We start from the raw sequence: 19,175 nt of genomic DNA, 5'->3' as shown, positions 1-19,175 counted from the left end.
ATGTATGTGTTCGAGATCCGTGCATGGTGCTTTGAACATTTGTAAGACAAACTTGCTAAAGTTTTTCGACGCGTTGTTCTCTCTTTATGCAGGAAATCTTCACGAAGGAGAGAGTTTGATGCGGCATGACACAAGAAATGGTGATTTGAGGATTACGTGTTCATCTGATGACTCACGAACTGTTGGCTGGTGCAGGCGTTCACTGTGGTCAGACATGTTTATTGCTTATGCTACTGTTCCTGGTTATACTGCACTCAAGGACATGGTGATTGGCTCATGGTTTCTGTCCGCTGTTTACACTGTCTTCAGTGAACATGCCTCCACAATGCACTTGGAAAAGCTTATGCACCTTGTCCAAAGTAAAGTGATGGAACGGAGTTCTCATGACGGTGGTAGGCAAACACCGAACATCGAGTACATAGGCTGGGTGAAGAAGCTATATTTCAACCCTGGGCTTTGCGATGCGTCCAATCCAGATCACCGAGGTTTATAACCGCCCTAAAGTAATTATTGTGTTTATAATGTAATATAAATTTGATGCTCTTATGCCCGCCTTTTACGTTTCGCGGCACGCAGCTGCGCGATGTGAAATGAGAAAAATCCTCTGAAACGGGATCACCTATACATGCTAAAAAATCAGGATTCAGAGGGGTCATTTTGGAATCCTAACTATTTTTCTCAACACCGACTTTTGAGCTGGAAATAGATATCGGATACTAGGCAAATACACTTTATAGTAATTACGTGCAGTAAAGCATTAAGCGTTTGAAGGCAACTTTTAAGTTCTTTCTCATTACACACAGTCTTATTAATACGATACGTAAATCTTTTGCACCTTCTTCGCAGAACCATTGTAGCCGATAGCTGAATGCGTACTGAAAGGAGTGACGCATCGTTCTGGACCCACGCAAGGTACTAAGGCACTAACTCAACAAACACAACAGAACATACGAGAGAAACTTTAGAGGTTTTACAAGCTATGCTAGTGGGCGCAGGATTTCAAAAATTAAAATATCCGAGCATATATGCGCAAAATTGAGCTGTCGCACATATAGGAAGTCAGGCCTATAAGGTTAACCCAATTATGAAGACGAATACACAAGCCATAATGTACTCAAGTACTTTGCATTCCTCCAGCAGCTTGTTTATTGGCATGTATGTAGCAGTGTCCACCACTGGTATATACCACCACTGGTATATACCAGTGGTGGTAGCAGTGTCCAGCCAGAAAATGTTTTTCCACCATCAAACGCGAGTGCGGTTTGGTTCCAGTATTGCTGCCTCGAAGTGGCTGAGCCAAAGTCAGATGATTTTTTTTATACTGCGAGGAACACGTTTGCACATCGAATGTGAGAGCGCGTGTTATAACTGCCATGCAGAAGGAAATATATTGTGTGGTACGGAAAGATAATTTGGTTTGTTGATAACCTGGTTGAAGAGTTGCATATGTTAGCATGTACGTGGTGCTTTGCTTGCTTTATTAGAATGCTGCGGATATGTAAATATCAAAATAAAAGGCAAGGGTGTATTCGTGCAATTCGGCATGTTCTTAAATAGTTTGATTGGACCTTTTCTAAAGCCATGAGATCTCTCAAAAGTACCCTAAAAGTGATAAACAGGAAATTAGGCGTTGGCTAAAATCAGATGTATGCACTGAGGGTCAAGCAGGCCAATGTCATTACTAACATAGACAAGATAATCAAGGTAGCTGAGGAGTTCTATACGGACCTCTACAGTGGTCATAGTAGTAAGGACAAAAATGAAATTGGCTGTAATGAAGAGCAAGCAGACGTATCGCCAGTAACGAAGGACGAGGTTAAGAAAGCCTTGGAAGCTATGAAAAGGCAGAAAGGAGCTGGGAGGATCAGGTAACTACAGATTTGTTGAAGCTAAGAAAACTGGCCACCAATGCTTACAATGCTTCAAGATATCTAAAATACCAGAATCATGGAAGAACGCTAACATTAATGTAATTCATAAGAAAGGTGACGCTAAGGACTTGAAAAACCACAGACCAGTCAGCTTACTATCAGTTACATAGAAGGTATTTACCAAGGTAATCGCTAATAGGATCACGACAACCGTAGATTTTAATCAACCAAAGGATCAACCAGGATTTCTGGAAGGGAATTTTACCAATGATCATATCCACACATAAGCCAGGTAATAGAAACGCGCTCGGAATATAACCAGCCCCTATACGTAGCGTTCATTGACTACAAAAAAGCATTTCATTCGTGCGATACCTCAGCGGTCATGCAGGCAATGCGAGATCAGGGTGTAGGTGAGCCATATGTGAAAATATTGGAAGATATCTATAGTACTGCACAGCAACCATAGTTGTGCGTAAAGAAAGCGATAAAATTCATCTTAAGAAAGGTGTTAGGCAAGGGGACACGATCTGCCTACTGCTTTTTACAGCTGGCTTAGAGAGTGTATTCAAAGACATTAAATGAGAGCAGTTAGACATCAGGATCGATAAGAATATCCCATAATCTGCGATTCGCAGAGCGCATTGCCGTGTTAAGTAACTCAGGCGATCAACTGCAACTAATGATAAATGATCTAGACAGGAGAAGCAGAAAAGTAGGCCTTACAATCAATATGTAGAAGACTATGCTCACGCTTAACAGCTTGGTAAAGGAACAGGCGTTTAAATTAGGTAGCCAAGCGTTGGAAGTGGTAGACCAATATGCCTGCTTAGGACATAATCACCGCAGATCCGGACCACTAAAGGCAAATAACTAGGAGCATTAAATTGCGATGAAGCGCATTTGGAAGGTACTCAAGCTTTATGACAATAAGCTTACCGGTATCACTCAAGGGGAAAGTATGTATCAGTTGCATCCTACCGGTACTGACCTACGAGGCTTAAGCATGGAGGATAACGAAAAGGATTCGATTTAAGTTGATGACAACGCAGCGGGCCATGGAACGGAAACTGGTAGGTGTAACGTTAAAAGAGAAAGCGTTCAGAGTGGGTCAGGGAAGTAACTCAAGGTACTGATATTCTAGTCGAAATTAAAGACAAGTAATGGGCATGGGCAGGACATGTAGTTCGAAGAGAAGATAACCGATGATCTCTAAGAGTAATGAAGTGGATTCCTAGGGGAAATGAGCGTAGCATGGGGCGCCAGAAAATTAGGTGGGTGGATGAGATTATGAAGTTAGCAGGGGTCAAGTGGATGCAGCTAGTGCAGGACCGGGTTAATTGGAAGAAATGGGAGATGCCGTCGCCCTGCATTGGGTATAGTCAGGCTGCTGCTGCTGCTTATATCTCTCAGCAACAGTGACGTTCTAAATGTTCGAAGTTTGCTCTCAAGCATGGGAAATTTGCGACTGTGGTAAAATATATGGTTTACTCGCTTAAGCCATACGTGTTAACTATGGTGTCCTTGGCTTTGCGCACAAAATAACGCTTTTAGCGCCGAGACGGACTCGCAATTTAAGTATCTCTTCCGAACAAAAAATTCCCTGTCCAGTGCTACAGCGTATCCGTCAGTATTACAATGAGATAAAACATTTCCCCTCGGCTGTGTTGAATTTCCATCTCCAGTGCTACAGCATACCCGTCAGTAATACAATGAGGTAAAACATTTCCCCTCGGCTGTGTTGAATGTCTTCAGGCAAAGCTCTTGTAAATTAGATCTTTGACCACAGGTTATGATAAACAACAAAAACTTCCGGCTCTGTGGCTTTCTTTCGCGAAAGCTGCTTTTGCCTCATTAACTATCATCGTCTTATTGAAAAAGAAGCACTTGGCTTTACCTCGAAAGGCAGATTCCAGTGAGGACAATATTGAATTTCCGCGTATTTACATTTGATAGCTAAAACGCTTTTCCAGGCACTTTGGCGTAAAGTGGCCGACAACAAGGAGGAGGAAATCTTGTCAATTCTACAAAAGGTGCTACTGAGGACCGAGCCCAGCATCTCAGAAATGCGAGGGAAATGCTAGACGTCAAAGGTGCAGCTTTGGTAGGAAGTAAGCAGCCCGTCAAACAGTGTCCCTTTGCAGTACCCGATAGCCAGGGCCAGAATCATTTTCATAAGAACAGCTTCCCTAAAGGAACCTTTAGCCCGCCAAATATTGACCGGCTGCAATAGAAAGGTAGGCTAGGGTCGGGCCTCCTCCCAAGAATATAGCCTAGGCAATGATGTTCTTAACCGGCCAAACATTGTCCTCCTGCAGGCCAGATCTGTACCGCATGCCAAGAGCACAATTTTGGTAAAACCTTTGCATCTAGTCGAACGCTGTGCCCCTGAAATAAAACAGTAGGCGTGGGCCGGACCTCTTTCTCAAAGCACAGCATTCATAAAAAGGTTTGCAGCCAGTCACCCTCCCACTCTTGCCATAACCCTAGGCCAAGGCCTACGTTTTCTCAACCGCTTCAATGAATAAGCTGATATCCCACCGAGCATATTCTTCCTGCCATAAAACGATAAACGAAGTCCGGAGCTCTTCCCAAGAGCCCAGCTTTCGTAAAGAAGTTTATAGCTCGCTAAACACTTTGCCCCATGGTGCACCAGTTTTGCAAGAGCCGAACATTTTCCCAAGACCACGTTTGACATGAAATACGCTACAGTATTGAAGATGATCTTTAATGGCTATTTTATGTCAGCTCAATTTCAGGCCTTGGCTTCTGATGATTCGAGCTTGTTGCGGATGACCACGACTGTCTTCTTGTTTGTCACATTGGTTAAACCGTCCTGAGTTGCAGAAGCGACAATTCCCGAAGGAAACTATCATGCTGCGCTCTTTGGGAGCTGCCGCAAAGTCATCGAGTTTTGCTACTTGCACGCCGTGCCATAAGCGAAAAATTGACTCTGTCAATTTTGTCTTACCGACTTGTGCTAATGCTGGCTATGGTTTCTCAAGCCACGACCTACCGTCTATGTATTGGAAACCCACATTGTGGTCTTCATTACAACCACCCTGGTTTAGCAAGACTAGCACTAACAGAAGGATGAAAATAGCAGGCCTCAGCTTCGCTTTCCACTCTTCATTACCTTTCAGACTAGTGCCGTGCTCGCCTTCATCGTTTCCCGGGGACTGCTCTGTTTATTTATTGGAGGAGCAATAAAAACCCAGTTTATCCGAGGCTCATGTTACACATCGAGCCCTCATATAAATGACGATTTCGTTCATGAACATTTCTCTACAGCGGCTTGCCCGAGGCCGAGCCAAAACACGTCCATCCAAGACCTAAAAAGCGCATGAAACGTTTTGCTCGGTATCCCGAAATCGGAAGTCGCTGAGTCATCGCCAAGGCTCAATTTCTGGCCCCGCCGCAACTGAGGCATCTCTGTCTTCCGTACTCCTGTAGGTCGGACAGCATTTCCGACTAACGCAGGAGCATGCCGCACCCACGCATCGTGCCCGGTTAAGGCTTCACAGTCCCCGCCACGGCCACTCGAGGCAACAGCGGCTTAAGAGCCACCCATGTTGATTTAAACTCTCACAGCAAGCTTTTGAGTCCCTTCCCAGGAACACACCATCAGATCCCGGATAAGGAGGTAGATATTGTTACAGACTAGATGGAGGAAGAAGAGGAGCTGAGAGTGTAAGAGGACGAAGGAGTGTGTGGTGGCGGAGTTGCTGTCTGGCTTGGGTGTACAGTTGTTTGGTCGCAGTAGCGTTGCTTTACGACGTGACATCAAGAGCGCTACAATAATATAGCGGGCATCCCCTCCCCCCGTCTCATGCCTTACAGGTTTGTCCAGTTTGTGTGAGGCTTGTACTTTCATCGTTTTCTAGATGCTTGCACCAAAGCAAGCTTAATTTGGAAGCCTGAGTTTTCCTTTCTGATGCCTGTCATTCCTAAAAGGGAAAAACAAAATGCCGACTTAAATGTATTCTTTGTACTTATCCTTTTCTTGTGCTATTTTTACAACATTTATGGTAATAAGTATCGGCTTATCAGACTCGAATGTGCGAAAGAGAAAAAAAACCACTGTAAAGCATAATGGAAGCTCTGTGAGTCCGCAAAAACGCGTCACACTTATTGCAGGGCCGGGGTTATTAAAGAGTTGAAAAGAGGCATTTGCCGTGCGGTGGGCGCAGTCAGACTGCTGTTTATGATAAGATGCAGCACGTTTGAATGGTTATTAGGTTGGCAAAGTCGACTTCAGTGATCTTGTAGACCAGGGTTAAGGAAGCACGAAAGATCAGGTTTTATAGCTATGTTGAGTGGAACTTGCCAAAGTTATCCTGTTGCTAGTTTTACAGACCTGCATATAGCCACCACTTGGCCACCACAAAAGCAGGATGCTCGATGCGGAATACAATCGCATCGAAGGAGGGCAGCTAGTTAAAAGAATTCAGTAGGAGGGTGAATGCCTGTCTAGTTTTCAATAGTTAAAATTTGTGCCTTTTTTACCTCCAGTGTGTGTGAAGTAGTGATAGCTGTCCATGTTTATTCTAATCTATAAATTGCGAAACTTATTCCCTATATTACTACCGCTACTTCCGCTACTACAACCATCCCAAGGCTGCCAGTAGGACAACCAAGAAAAATTCACATTAGTCAGCGCTGCGAAAAGTTCATAGCCGCTTTCACATTCTTATCAAGGTCTATGGGGTGTGGGCATTGAATTCCAACTTGGAAGATATTTCCCAAGTGTTACCTGCACATTTTCGAGAGAGTTCAGGCATCTGGAGGAGACATATCTGCGGCGTAATTCTGTTAGATATTTCATTAGCCATTCATTAAAAAAGTTGCTTGTGAAGTAAACAAAATCAGCTTCGAAGCCACAAAAGCAAATCCTGCCCTACGGGATTTCAGCGCTTAAACGATGGATACAGCTGAGTAGAAGTACTTGCTCTAAGCTAGTTGCTTCATGCTACTCAAAGGAAGGCACAATGACATGATCACACGAGAGAGAAGTGCTCTTTCTGTCACTCTTCTTTTCTGTAGGCATGTGCTGCCAGAAACCTCATTTCTGACAGTAGCATGTCCGCACTCTACAGACATCATGATTTCACTGTATGTATGTCTGGCTTGCACTTGGGCGTCGTAGACTCTTTGCCTACTGTCATTCAGCCGTTGAAGTGTCTGCACAGGCGGCTGGAGCTTCGTCAAAGTGCAAACAAAACAGCATTTTTTCCTCGGTAACTTTTTTACCAGTGAAAAATAAAGCTCTTGACTGATTGATCGTGTAGTTGTATGGTGACAAGGAAGATGGCTGAAACTGCTTCAGCGACGAACCACAGAGAGCAACGTCCACCGACCATCAATTCTTGTGACCTTAAGGACGTGGTTTGTACATGGAAATGACAAAAACATGAAAAAAGAAGACGCAAAGAGCGAAATGAATCCTTTATTATAGGGGATGATGGTAGGTCATTGTCTAGAGAATGTTGCGGTATAAAAAAAAGGCTTCTTAAACTTACACATTCAAGCTCCTCTGCTTTTTGTGTATTTGGTCAGTCAAATAAATTGTTCTTGAATGAGACGTATTTTCTATGACATTGCTGTGCAACATGTGAGACCGATTACTTGTCTGAGAAAGTTGATTATCTATCTTCGGGAGGCAAGCTCAGCAATGTTTTCTGTTTAGAGTGTAAGCGTTAAACCTTTTGGCGTCCAACTTTGACTACCCAGCCAAAGGGCGCGAATTTAACTCTAGTATGACACTCTGCAGACAGTTAGTGCTGCAATGTTTCGTCTGCAACTTTATGGCCTACATTTTGCTTCCTCTTCCAGTAAAAGCAACCTGTTTACTTCCCCTTCCCTCAGTGCAGGGTAGCAAACCGGTTGCTTTTACTGGTTAACCTCCCTGCCTTTCCTCCTCCTCCTCCTGTTTCTTTGCCTAATATTAGCAGGCATCGAAATTACCTGCCGTAGGGGAAAATTCATATTGCCTACACTGCAGTTCTAGCTGTTCTGCATGAGCAGATCATACCATACACTGTTATCAGTGCGCAGGACACTGTTAGTAGAACCGTTGTATTAATCGTATCCAAAGTCGTTTCTTAGCATATCATAATTTTCTCGTGGCTGGACACATCAAAAGCTTCAGAGGGGCAAGGTAAAATCCATGACAAAAACTAGGTTTAGTACGATGTGAGCAAATCGCACATGTAAAGAGAAGAGCTCAGTACGCAAACAAAATGTCGCCGAATAGTTAATATACAACTAATTGAAAGCCAACAGCCGCCCTCGGATATCTCGCAGTGTGCAACCAAGGCTTGCAACTAAATGCCGGAGCTATATCTCATTTGACAGACGCACTTAAGCAGCCATGACTGTTTTACTGTTTTTTTTTTGTGTGTGTGAACAACAAATCATATAATAAATAATTTCTTCAATTATGTTTGCCTTACAGCTAAAGGTGGAGCTGGGACCACATGTGCACCCAGGTCATAAACAGGAACTTTTTTTCTGAGCCACACCCGGGTTTCGTGACTTGTGCAGCAGTTTTGAAGTCGGCTTCTTTTAAAGGTGTTCTGCGAGAGCTAATTCAATGCAAGATGTTTAAGTGTTAAAATTATGAGGAAAAAAATTATTACGGCATGATAAGGGAAACAAGCTCAGGAAATTCCTGAAACTTGAATGCACAAACATTCTGGGCAAGTTGAAAAAAACTTTATGATTGGGTAAGGAGGCAATGCGCAGTAATATTTTCCAATAAGCGAATTTTTAATGATTTGCTTCTGGTTATAGATATATATTGGCCGCTTTGATAAGTAGATTATAAAGGAAACAGTTGGAATTAAGAGCGATGTGATATTGGAGTTCTATTTCAAAACATTTTTTTATACAAAATGTGGCACAAAAGGCACCTTGCTTTTTAACTCAAGTTATAATGATGCGGGTTTACAAGGGGACAAAAACGTTTACTCCGCTTAGTCGCGGCTGGCAGACCAAACCAACGACCCAACCCAGTGATCGCCTGCACTACCGAGCGCACGCCGACCACTGCAGGGCGTTCCTTGGGAACAAAGGAACAATATGTGCTAACAAACAGACATTTATTGCAGCATTAACACCAACGCCAGCTAGCAATAAAAGACACTAATGAATCTAGGTCGTCCGACACACCAGCAGGGCTCTGGGTGAGTGTTAGCTCACGCTAGGGCAGGAGATAAGATCCGAGGCTGCACAGGGTGAGCTGGCGGAAAAAGTCTCGCGACGCCTTCGCCTCGTCGGTGAAAGGAGTCGCGTGAGGGTGCGTCCACTCGCGCCGAGTTCTCTCGCCGAAGAGGCTAGGCTTTGCCCGCGTGCGCATTGACAAAACCAAGGGTGGCGCTCGCGCTGCCGCGACGCTGGCGCCATCCCTCGATAGTTAGACGTCGATAGATGGATGGATGGAAGATGGAATATAAGTTGAAACGGGGTGGTAAAAGTAGCTATCTTGCTCATTTTTCTCTCTATATCTTAATTATTGTTTTAGATTGGTTAACTATACCATCATTCTATTTATTAAATTTTTGTTTCTACATTACTAACATTATGTCACCTCTCTGCTTTTAAGCCACCAATCTTCCAGTCGTTTTTTGCTAGCTTCTACCACCGGTTTATTCAGCCGGCTACAGGTGTCTCTAAACCCCAGAGCTTCAGGAACCATCTAATCTGGCGCCATCTCGTGATAGCTAAATTAACTTCCGCGGTGGGAAAACCCTCTAGGCTTCAGGTCATCCTCATGAATAAAAGTTTATGAATGAATTGATGAACGACTATAAGGAGAACCAGGGGAAATCGTTTTCCACATAATACAGAAACGAGTATGAACAGTAGCGCCACACCGATCGCTATATCATATGTTTATTGACCGTTGGGGTAAACAGGGGAGTAAATTTCGGCGAGGAGGTTTCCCTACACTCGCGTAACGCCATGATAGTACTCCAATTATTTATTTTTGTTTTACTCGCATAAAAACTCTATAATTATATTTAATAATATTTAATAAAGTAATAAAGTTGATAAAAAAACGTATTAGCATTTTTTTCCTTACAGTTGTAAAATTTAAGGAATATAAAGGCTATTAAAGCGTACTTGTGATATATTTTTATCATTTCGTCAGCTGTGCCTAAAATTAGAGGGCGCTGGCTGTACGAAGCTGTAGTATGCGAGGAGTACCATATATGGCTACGAATACAATAAGCAAAAGAGTGGAGAGGGTTCACAAGGGAGCGCAGCCGTCGTCTTGCTCTAGTCTGAGTTGTATTAAATCTTCGGTGGTAGGGCTAGGCGAGGCGTGATTTGACTTGCGCGTTCCGTTTGGTTATTGGTTCTCGGCACCGGTAAAACAAATGAAACGAATTGGCTGGCTTGTAGACATAGTGCTGAATATATGGAATATGATAAATACTACTAAGAATTCCGCATCTCGTTGGAGCTTGTGCGCACACGACTACGATTCAAAAGATGGCTATATGACGGGTGTTGTGTTCCTCAAAGAAATATTGCCGGCATTGGAGCAGAGAGGTGTTTTCGAGGCATCGGATATCGACGTGATTCAGGTGAGCTAGTGTTTATTTCAGTATTCATGTGTTTGAATAGAAAGACGGCAAGATTGTAGGATCTGTATTGGACCGTTCTATGCATAACGCCGTCAAAACTAACTGAAATAAAACTTAGGGTTTCTTTTGCTGTAGTCAGCGGTTAACAATAAAGATAGCTCTATAGTTTGAGTAACGCAAATTAGCTACTACGAGATGCGCTGTTCTGCGAGTACAATAGAGCTTAGGGATGGCACTCACGGCCACCTTGATTATGTCGTAATGATAGTGCACATTCAGTATATTCGAGATAAGCGCTTAGCTGTACACCAGAAATCAGAACGTCAAGCATAAGATGTGACGGACGTGACCTCGGGTATAATTTTCTAAGTGATCGAGCTACACTTTACAGATAAGGTTACAAGCAGATGCGCTTCACACTTGTGGCATTCTCTGAGCTCCAAATTTGATGTGGCAAAATATGCTATGTGTGGGAGCTCCATGCACGGCCACTCACTGGAGGCGCACTCCATTGAGCGGTCGTGCACCATGTTTCGCGGTTTCGTCTTTGTACGGTCCGACTCGGAAGAGCGCGCGTGGAAGTGCGGCCGGCGCTTCACCTTCATCGGCCGCGGGTATTGTTCACCGTTGCCTAGCACGTAAAGGTTTGATAGTTTTGCTGTTTGTGCTATCGGTATTATGATGCAATTAATTTATTAAAGCAAGTCTGACTTGCTGGCTCGCCTTTTGTACCCACGTCTGAGTGAAAAAAGACAAGGACGGCGAAGCAAAACTTGCGACCCAAGCACGCGCAGACTATCAACTTTCACTTTGTGTACTTGGGTGTGCCGCAAGCAACTATCCGTCGTCTTTCACTCTGTGTTTAAATAAGGACATATGAAATCAATATTACTCTCAGAGTATTGATTTTCGGTGCATATTAGCATAACTATTAGTGATGTAGTGGAATGAGCGAAATGTGAGCAGTTAGTATATTTTTCCGCTTTATAGATATTCATCTGTTGTCAGTTTAATTACATTTTTTGCGTGACTAACAAAAATTCTATGTTGTACTGATGCCTTAGACTACCTTAGAGAGTACTGTTATTGCAATGTAGCTGTCATTTAGGCGTGGACATAAAAATATCAGTGAAATTGTTGTTACGGAAGTCTTATTTAAATAACAAACACTAATGAATGAAGGCTGCTGCTCAGTGTGCACAACAGAGCTGGGAGTCAGGGTGATACCTACGTGCATGTTTCGCAACAGTGTGGCTGGATTTCAAGAATACATTGGAACGCATAATATTGTGGAAGAGTGAAACGTTGGTACTGGTCGGTAATTTTTTATATTGACCAAGGTCTGAGAAGAGTAAATTAAAGGGGAATAAATATGGCAAAAATACTGCCATATATGTTAATTTAAGCGCATCGACTACTAAATATTGGTTAAATCAAGACATGGTTTTTAAGGCAGGTTTTCCAAGATTAATAAATTAGTGAAATGAAAGTGCTTTTACCGATATGTATGAAAGTATGGCGCTTCGGTTTCCGTTTTTCAACTTGGTTCACGCGAACGCCTAGTGGCCGTATGCTACAGCCGCGAGACTTCATACCTGAGCTCATGCTTCGTTATTTCTTATTTTGCGTCAGTCAGTGAAGAATGCGAAGTCTGATGTATTGCAGTCTATATTCATGCCACAGAACAGGTACATTCGAAGGAAAGATACTAAGCTTTCAGTTTCCAAAACAATTTGTGCATGTTCTTCCCCCGCCCCCTCTTCTTATTCGCTGAAAGGGGTAATTTTGTAGCGGTATGCTGCTGTGCCTCAGATTCCGGCTACCGCAGCCGTCTTTTTGTGGAGAGTGGATTCACATGCACCTTGAATTTCTCTGAGATGCATGTGCTCAAGTAGATTTGTGAGTGTCATGTTTACGAATGAGAATAAGGGCCAACTAATCGTGGCAAAAACCATGATTATTAGGAGAGCCATTTTTTCTGCATTGGACTTAGTTCGTTCGGTGAAAATGATGAGCTCTAGGTAGCTGAAATAAATTTCAAGCCTTTTATTATGTTTAATTATGACAAGCGTCATTGCTCGTAAGTGGCGCTGTGGGTAAATCAGCCAATGAATGACTTTCACAGACAAACATGAGAGAAATCCTCTTTCATTCCTGTAGGCGAAATGAAGATGTGATGTGAAACGAGCAAAGGCTGAAAGGGAGTCTGAGTTCGCAAGGCAGCGTTAAGACAAGCGGACTTGTCTTTGTCGAAACTTTGGATTGCAAACTGAGGCTCCCCCTCAATTTTAGTTCGCTGCTTTCTCATACAGTGCATCCATCTTCTTACAGAGAAGTCCACTTGAAATATGCAACCTGTGCGTGCTGCAACGTCTCTACCAGAAGGGACCTCTTGCCTACAAGTGCTTCCTAAGCGTGCTGCAAGAGAAGAAGATGTACTGCATTTTCTCCAATTTTGAGAGAGATGCCCCACAAGAGCCACCGCCTCCCCCTCTGCCTTTTTCCTGCGGCGCAATTGGCGAGCTGACGGCTTACGATTACACACCCTTGAGACACTGTCACTGGATCAACGCCTCATGTAAGCCTCAACGAAACCTTTTTCTACATGAAGAGTAACCACTACATGTCGATCGCTGCTTTATCATAATGCTGCATTCACTAAAACAAATCTTTACGCGTATTCGTAACGGAAATAAACAAACTGCTTTCAAGATATGCTTTTTAAGAGATAATGCCTTGTTTGTGGGAAAATAAATATGCAGTTTTAAAACTCGTTAGTTACTGTAGGCCTTATAGAGTGTTTAGTTGCATTTAAATGGTAATAATATCAATTTTTACTTGGCAAGATAGCTCACACAATATTCAAGGTATCCAGAGTGTTAGGACACACTAAGAGAAGGTAAGTGACATTGATGCGTTAGCCATCTAATGCACAGTATCAGGAATTCGTCTGGAAGCACGCACATAGATTACGGAAGACATAAATGTAGCTAATCGTATTCACTCTTTTTGAGACGTGGGCTGAATACAGGGCACAACATACGCTCGCCCCTCGCCTGAACGTAATCAAGAAACAACTGTGACGTCAACTTTTTGTCGGCCGGCCTAAGGATGGTTGATGCTACTGCACCATTTCTAATTATTTTCGTGGCGCCGTCACATGGCCAGACTAAATCGTGACAGTTGTTCGCGCCTTATTTGCGCTAGTGGCCAGTGATAAATCTTGAGTTCCTGCTGCTTTCCACGTGTCACGTAACGTTTCAGTAAAGCAATCTTAGCTGCTTTCGCTATTTGACGGTGACAATATGTGGTTATTTCACATTCCTTCCTTCCTGCTAATGAGGCCGCCCACAATTTCGTCCGAGGACTCGTTAGCCGGGTGACGGGACGACCCCTAATGAGGTCGGCGAATGATCGTATGGTTTCCTGTCAAGCAATTACACTACACTTCCATCAAATACATACCCTATACCCTCCGGGATACAAATATCTTACTAAGAGACAGGAGGTCAGCTGGCGAAAATTACAGACCATTCCTTTCCAAATCCAGTCATCTACGCCCATGCATACCCTGCATTATACACATCTTACTGTAACTTATGCCACCAGAGGGCCAAGGTACACCACATACTATGGGCGTGCTCACGAGACTCCCCTCCGCGGGATCTGCAGCTCTCCACCTGCGAGCAGTGGGAGGCCGCTACGCTCAGCTCGGACCTGGTAATCTAACTGCTGGCTATCGAGCGTGCAACCCAGGTCGCCAGAGCTCAAGGGCTCCTGGCCATCTAGTGCCGAAGCTGCCGCCTGCCTGACTTTCTCAAATAATAAATGTTTATCTTCCTCCTCCTCCTGATCAGCAGCTACAACAAAGGTAGTTGAAGTCACGTTGGGGAGCACAAGATCTTTGTCATTTGCTTTCATAGAAAATTTTAGAGGCAAATTTGGTAACAAGTCGGTGAGTGCAGGTTACGACCGTGTACTCTGGAGGGCATGGATTTGGATGCGAGTCCTCAACCGAGCTTTTGCGATGAAGTTGGTGACCATGCCAGTGCAGTGATGTAGCTGAGCAGAAGAAAAGTTGTTGGACTTCATTGGTATTAATCGGTCTTTATGGTCTACGACTCAACAATTTGGAATGTTATGAATATTTTGCTGAAGCTCGGTTGCAGACCGTAAACTGTATCCTGCACCGGGAGGGAGGGGAGGAGACTTGTTCACTAGGAACATTGGTACAAACGTCTGAACAAGAAAGTGAACGGTGATTAAGATTCTTCTCGACTGACATCTCCTCAACCTTCTTTAGGCTTGCAAGGGTAAAACAGATGGCACAATTCCTTATGAACTAATTGACGGTAGGTAGTTATTGACGGTGTTTAGCGTTCTGCCGGATTCTCGAGATTGGACAAATACGCTGAACCGTTCTTACGTGCCTTTCTTAATACGTGCTTGTGTACCTCATACCAGAGTACAGATTTCAGGGCATTTTAGCACCGGGGCGCTTTGCGACAGTTGATTTATTCTGCTTCGTCTTTTCATGTATGTAGCTGCATCTGTATAACATGCGAGTATGCCACCAAAAGTTCTTTTTTTTTGGTACTGTTGCAGCTGTTACACAGCCAATACGTGCTTGGCGGTGACGTAGGCAACACTTCTGAAATAGCATGGTCGTGTTTAGCTTTACAAAAGGATGCGAACGAGGCTTTCGCGATTTAGAGTTACCTGCAGCGACAGTGTCATCGGCGTTAGTGGTCTAGTGCCTGTGGTTCCCACTAAGGGCAGAACCCGCATCGACCCTATGTTCGAGTGGGGCCGCCTCGGCAATAATGTTGTGCGCCTCGGAAACTACTCCGTCGATAAGAAATCAGTATTTTAGCGACAAAAAAAAACTAACTTGCAGCGCTAGCCCGAGTCAAAATATAATTTCATAATTCCCGCCATGGAGTACTGAGAGTGCCATTACAGAGAGTAGTTCTCTGATTGAAAAATCGGTGACAAAATTAAGGTTTGTTCTGCGTTCAGCTCTATGCTCTAAAAGGGGCTTTTCGCTTTTACTTATCATTAAAAGGTGGACCAGTTACGCGAGAATTAGGGACCATGATACATGTCAGTTTTGTAAAAGCTCAATAGTCGAATGTCAGTAGCACCAGTGATGAACAGGTGGGCACCAGCAAAATATTTCACAGTAGTGGAAAAGAGTGGAGCTAGACAATTTGTAAAACCCCCCGCTCCCCGACCCGGTTGAAGCGACTCACCGTAACGTCAGCATAAGCGTTTTGTCAAAATGCTATATGTGTATTTCTATATGAAAGGCCAACGCATTGAACATTATACATTGCAAATTCAGACACAATTGACCAAACAAATTCCCTCATCTCAAAATCGCAGATAGTTTCTACGATTACAGTGATGCTAACAATTTGATACAATTTTTAGCTTTCTTAAAACATTGTTCCCAGAAACTTTAAAACTAACTTTGTTTCTTTATTTGCGTCGAAGGTCATGGGCTTTTTACAAGATGCACAGTCTTGAAAGGGGACCATAACAAAAATTAGAACGACTAAGCTCCGCGAAAAGTAGATGCGATAGCGTCTTTAACACTGCCTTTTCATTCTGGAAAATAATGGCATTGAATGATGGCAACAAAATTTGGCAATGTTAAACATGTTTAGTTAATAATTGGCTCACAAGAAAGGAAAGGTGCAGTGTCTGTCACACTTGTTCGGTGGAAACCTGACCTGCGCCATAAGGGAAGGAAGGAAGGTGGGAGTGAAAGTGTCGAGAGAGAGAGAGAGGATCCGTAGTGGATGGCTAGGGACTAATTTCAACCACCTGGGCATCTTTAAAGGGCACTGAGGTCGCACAGTTCACGTTTGGTTTTGGGGGAAAGGAAGGCGGAATATCTGTCCCTCTGTTTTTTCGGTAGACACTTGCACTTACAATGGAGAACATACCATTGATTTGCATAATTCGTGGGTTCCAATTCCTACCCCAAAATAACCTCGAGCGTGACTACCAGGTGAATGCTAAATGAAAAGCGAAGTGGTATGGCACCACAGTGAAGGCTGCGGAATAAAATGTAGCGTCATAATTTCGATGCATGTCACGTGCATTTTTACGTGTTTTTCTCGAACATAGGCGCGGAGACGACAATGATGTTTGGAGAGAACAAGCTGTATACGCTGCCGTGTAAAATGATATGTTTTATAGGTCGCATTCCAGCAAACACTTAATGTAGCGAGTCAAATTTCACTTGTCACTGCTGCATTATTCAATTGGACCACGGCAAATTTCAATTTTTACAGCGGAAACCCTGCATATATAGTTGTTGGCTCTGTGGGGACAAAACATTTTTCTATGCACATGGACATTTATGAACATTGAACATGTTTTCTACCAGTATTTAACTTCAGACCTTCAGCACCTTAAGTAGTCTCTATGTGTTAGTGAGAGAAATACATTATCAAAGTTGATATGGTAAGAAGTGTTGTGGGCAAGAGTGATGTGCTCTGATTTCACCTTAACATATACCAACTTGTTGAAATTTTTTCGAATATTTTGGGGACATGGAAGAAACAGATGTCTACGTCCATAAAAGAATGTCGACACAGGACATGGTCATGCGGCTGCAGATATCACCCCGGAGCAGGAAAAGGAGTTTTGCCATTTACTACTCTGTGTCTGACTGCTACTTCAGATAAAGGACGCAAATGTTTCTGATTAGTTAATAGCCTGTTTGCTAAAAATCAGTTATGCTTTTCTATGTGAACGTGAACTAGCCTTAAATTTATTGCAGTTGAGTGTAAGGCCTGGCTGGAAGGCAGAGAACTGCAGCTTACGGCAGCTACCGTGCTGATGCAGGACGACAAAAAAGTAAGTTCTTTCTCATTATTCTTTCTCACTTATACACGGCATTTGTTTGGTGGAAAAGCACTAATCCGGAGGATACTACCCAGACCAAAATCCTTGTCATGCCTGCCTGTGGAGCAGCTATGGTTGGCCAGCAGATTAATAGCTACGATGCACAGCAATAACTGCACAGTAGCGCGCTGCTATGCGTAGCATCTGTTAGTAATCAGTTGCCGTTGTCCCGCAGGATGTCGCTGCAGCCATGCAGCCACTCGAAGTACAAGAGAGCGAATTGGTGAAATTAACTACAGAATTCTAAGAGACAGAAAAAGCGAGTAACACCCTTTCGCGCAATAATAGAATATTAGCAAAAATGGTTTGAATTATTTTCTTTATTTCTTACGATAAAAACTGCTCTTGTCACAGTCGCAACTAAAATGATATGGGATGTACTTGAGGCAGAGATTGTCGATGAAAATAACGTGAAAGCAAGAATGAAGGTCACGCCTGTCAAGCTTCAGCAGTAGCGTGCACAGAGGGTGGAGAGCACACCAAATATTTGAAATTTACCTTTTCGTACAATTCATCACGATAATGTATCTTGTTTAGTAAGTAAATTAACTGCTTTTTACGCGCAGACAAAATCATTCTACAGCAAATAGGTAAGAGTCGTATGTAAATTCAGTAGCCTATATGGTCGTACGTCAGAGTAGTACAGGTACGATATTCATCACCCGAAAAGTACCGTGTTTTTTTTTTTTTTTACACAGAGCCTTACTGCCTTCTTAATGTTTTTCCAGATGCGGGTCAGGAATGGGAGCGGTGACCGCGGCATCAGATGACTATTGTTGGGGTGTACATTTGCGACTGCGTAGGTCGCCGATGTTCGCGTAAGAGCGTTTAAAAGTCACGTACTTAAAGCTTAGAAAGAGATCAGTGGAGACAAGGACGGCAGGGTAAGCCAGGGCGGGGACCACCAGTGTAGAATAACATGAAATAAGAATTTAAACTAGAATATATGTTATGGCTTGTAGGTGATGGTCATTTCATTTAGGTAGTAAAGGTCTAAAGGGCACTCGCAAATCTACTTTCGCCGGTTACTTTGAATAACATCAGTCATAGAAGTTGACCTCAGTGTTTGTGGTGGCTCATAGTTGACCGCCGTCCTAATTAGATACTGTCTTAAAGCCATGGTAGAGCAAAAGCCTACATGAAAATCGCAAACCGCAAGTCTGAACGGCTTTGATTTAACAATGATAATAGATGTCGAATTCTGTGTTTGTATCGGTTCTTATGCGGTCCCTCCTTGAGTATTTTCCAGGCATCAATAAATGAAGGAACGCCGGCACTGAAAGTCGAAAGTGCGACGTTATAATATTGCTCGTAAAGCTAAACACTAATGTCTGTGATTGCCCATAGATGCTCCTCGTCTCGGAGGCGAGTTGGGTGACGCAGTGGCGCAAACAGAGGCATAATACTAACAAAGTGTTTCCTACCGTCTACTCAAAATCAATAGCCATGAGTACTATACCACGCTTCCCGCGCAGACTTTTTAAGAATGAAAAAAATTATTAAAGAGAATTGGGCCCATAGCAATACATGTAAATACTGTTTGCGACAACACAGTTGCAAAAAGGACAACCTTCCGAAGTGTGTAGTGGATTTCCCAAAAGTGGGAAACCTTTCTTGCTAATATGAGGGCCTCGAGTGTGTCAATATTTGTAATGTGTCGAACAATACGTATGTGGGTAATATAACATGTGTATGCACGTTTCATTTGTCTGTATGTAGGTCCTTTGTATATTATGGTATTTTTGTCCACCCGTACTTGGAGTCAAGTGACTTTGCAGTATTAATAAATAAGTAA

The 19,175-nt window shown here is 43.2% G+C and overlaps 3 protein-coding genes across 8 annotated transcripts in view; all 3 read left to right on the top strand.

Moving 5' to 3' along the window:
• LOC146195378 (caspase-2-like) overlaps nt 1–7,151 on the top strand; it is a 40,268-nt gene extending 33,117 nt beyond the window's left edge. For 2 of the 4 annotated variants that reach the window (XM_084597805.1, XM_084597806.1), the window contains exon 6: nt 93–7,151. In XM_084597805.1, coding sequence (XP_084453931.1) covers nt 93–493 — 401 coding nt within the window. In that variant the 3' untranslated portion in view covers nt 494–7,151. The remainder of the gene's footprint in view (nt 1–92) is intronic. The other 2 variants (XM_084597807.1, XM_084597808.1) reach the window with 2 other exon arrangements.
• Nucleotides 7,152–9,977: 2,826 nt separating this feature from the next.
• LOC146195377 (uncharacterized) lies at nt 9,978–14,979 on the top strand. 2 transcript variants are annotated; one of them, XM_084597809.1, is made up of 3 exons: nt 9,978–10,462; nt 12,794–13,040; nt 14,135–14,974. In XM_084597809.1, exons 1-3 carry the CDS (start codon nt 10,253–10,255, stop codon nt 14,272–14,274), a joined length of 597 nt encoding a protein of 198 aa, XP_084453935.1. In that variant the 5' UTR covers nt 9,978–10,252; the 3' UTR covers nt 14,275–14,974. The 2 variants fall into 2 exon arrangements, 1 of the variants encoding a protein (XP_084453935.1); XR_014706006.1 differs by having other exon boundaries at nt 9,981–10,462; nt 14,072–14,979.
• A 2,265-nt stretch (nt 14,980–17,244) lies between these two features.
• The window catches only part of LOC146195374 (caspase-2-like), a 109,392-nt gene continuing 107,461 nt past the window's right edge, over nt 17,245–19,175 (top strand). The window contains exon 1 of one of the 2 annotated variants that reach the window (XR_014706005.1): nt 17,245–17,332. Coding sequence is in view for 1 of the 2 variants with exons in the window: in XM_084597804.1 (XP_084453930.1) it covers nt 17,315–17,332 (18 nt within the window). In the remaining variant the exon portion in view is untranslated. The remainder of the gene's footprint in view (nt 17,333–19,175) is intronic. The other variant, XM_084597804.1, reaches the window with a different exon arrangement.

The sequence above is a fragment of the Amblyomma maculatum genome, chromosome 3 (genome assembly GCF_055883805.1).
Source record: "Amblyomma maculatum isolate TAMU_Amacu chromosome 3, ASM5588380v1, whole genome shotgun sequence".
NCBI lineage: Eukaryota > Metazoa > Arthropoda > Arachnida > Ixodida > Ixodidae > Amblyomma > Amblyomma maculatum.
This window is presented reverse-complemented; position numbering and strand designations above follow the sequence as displayed.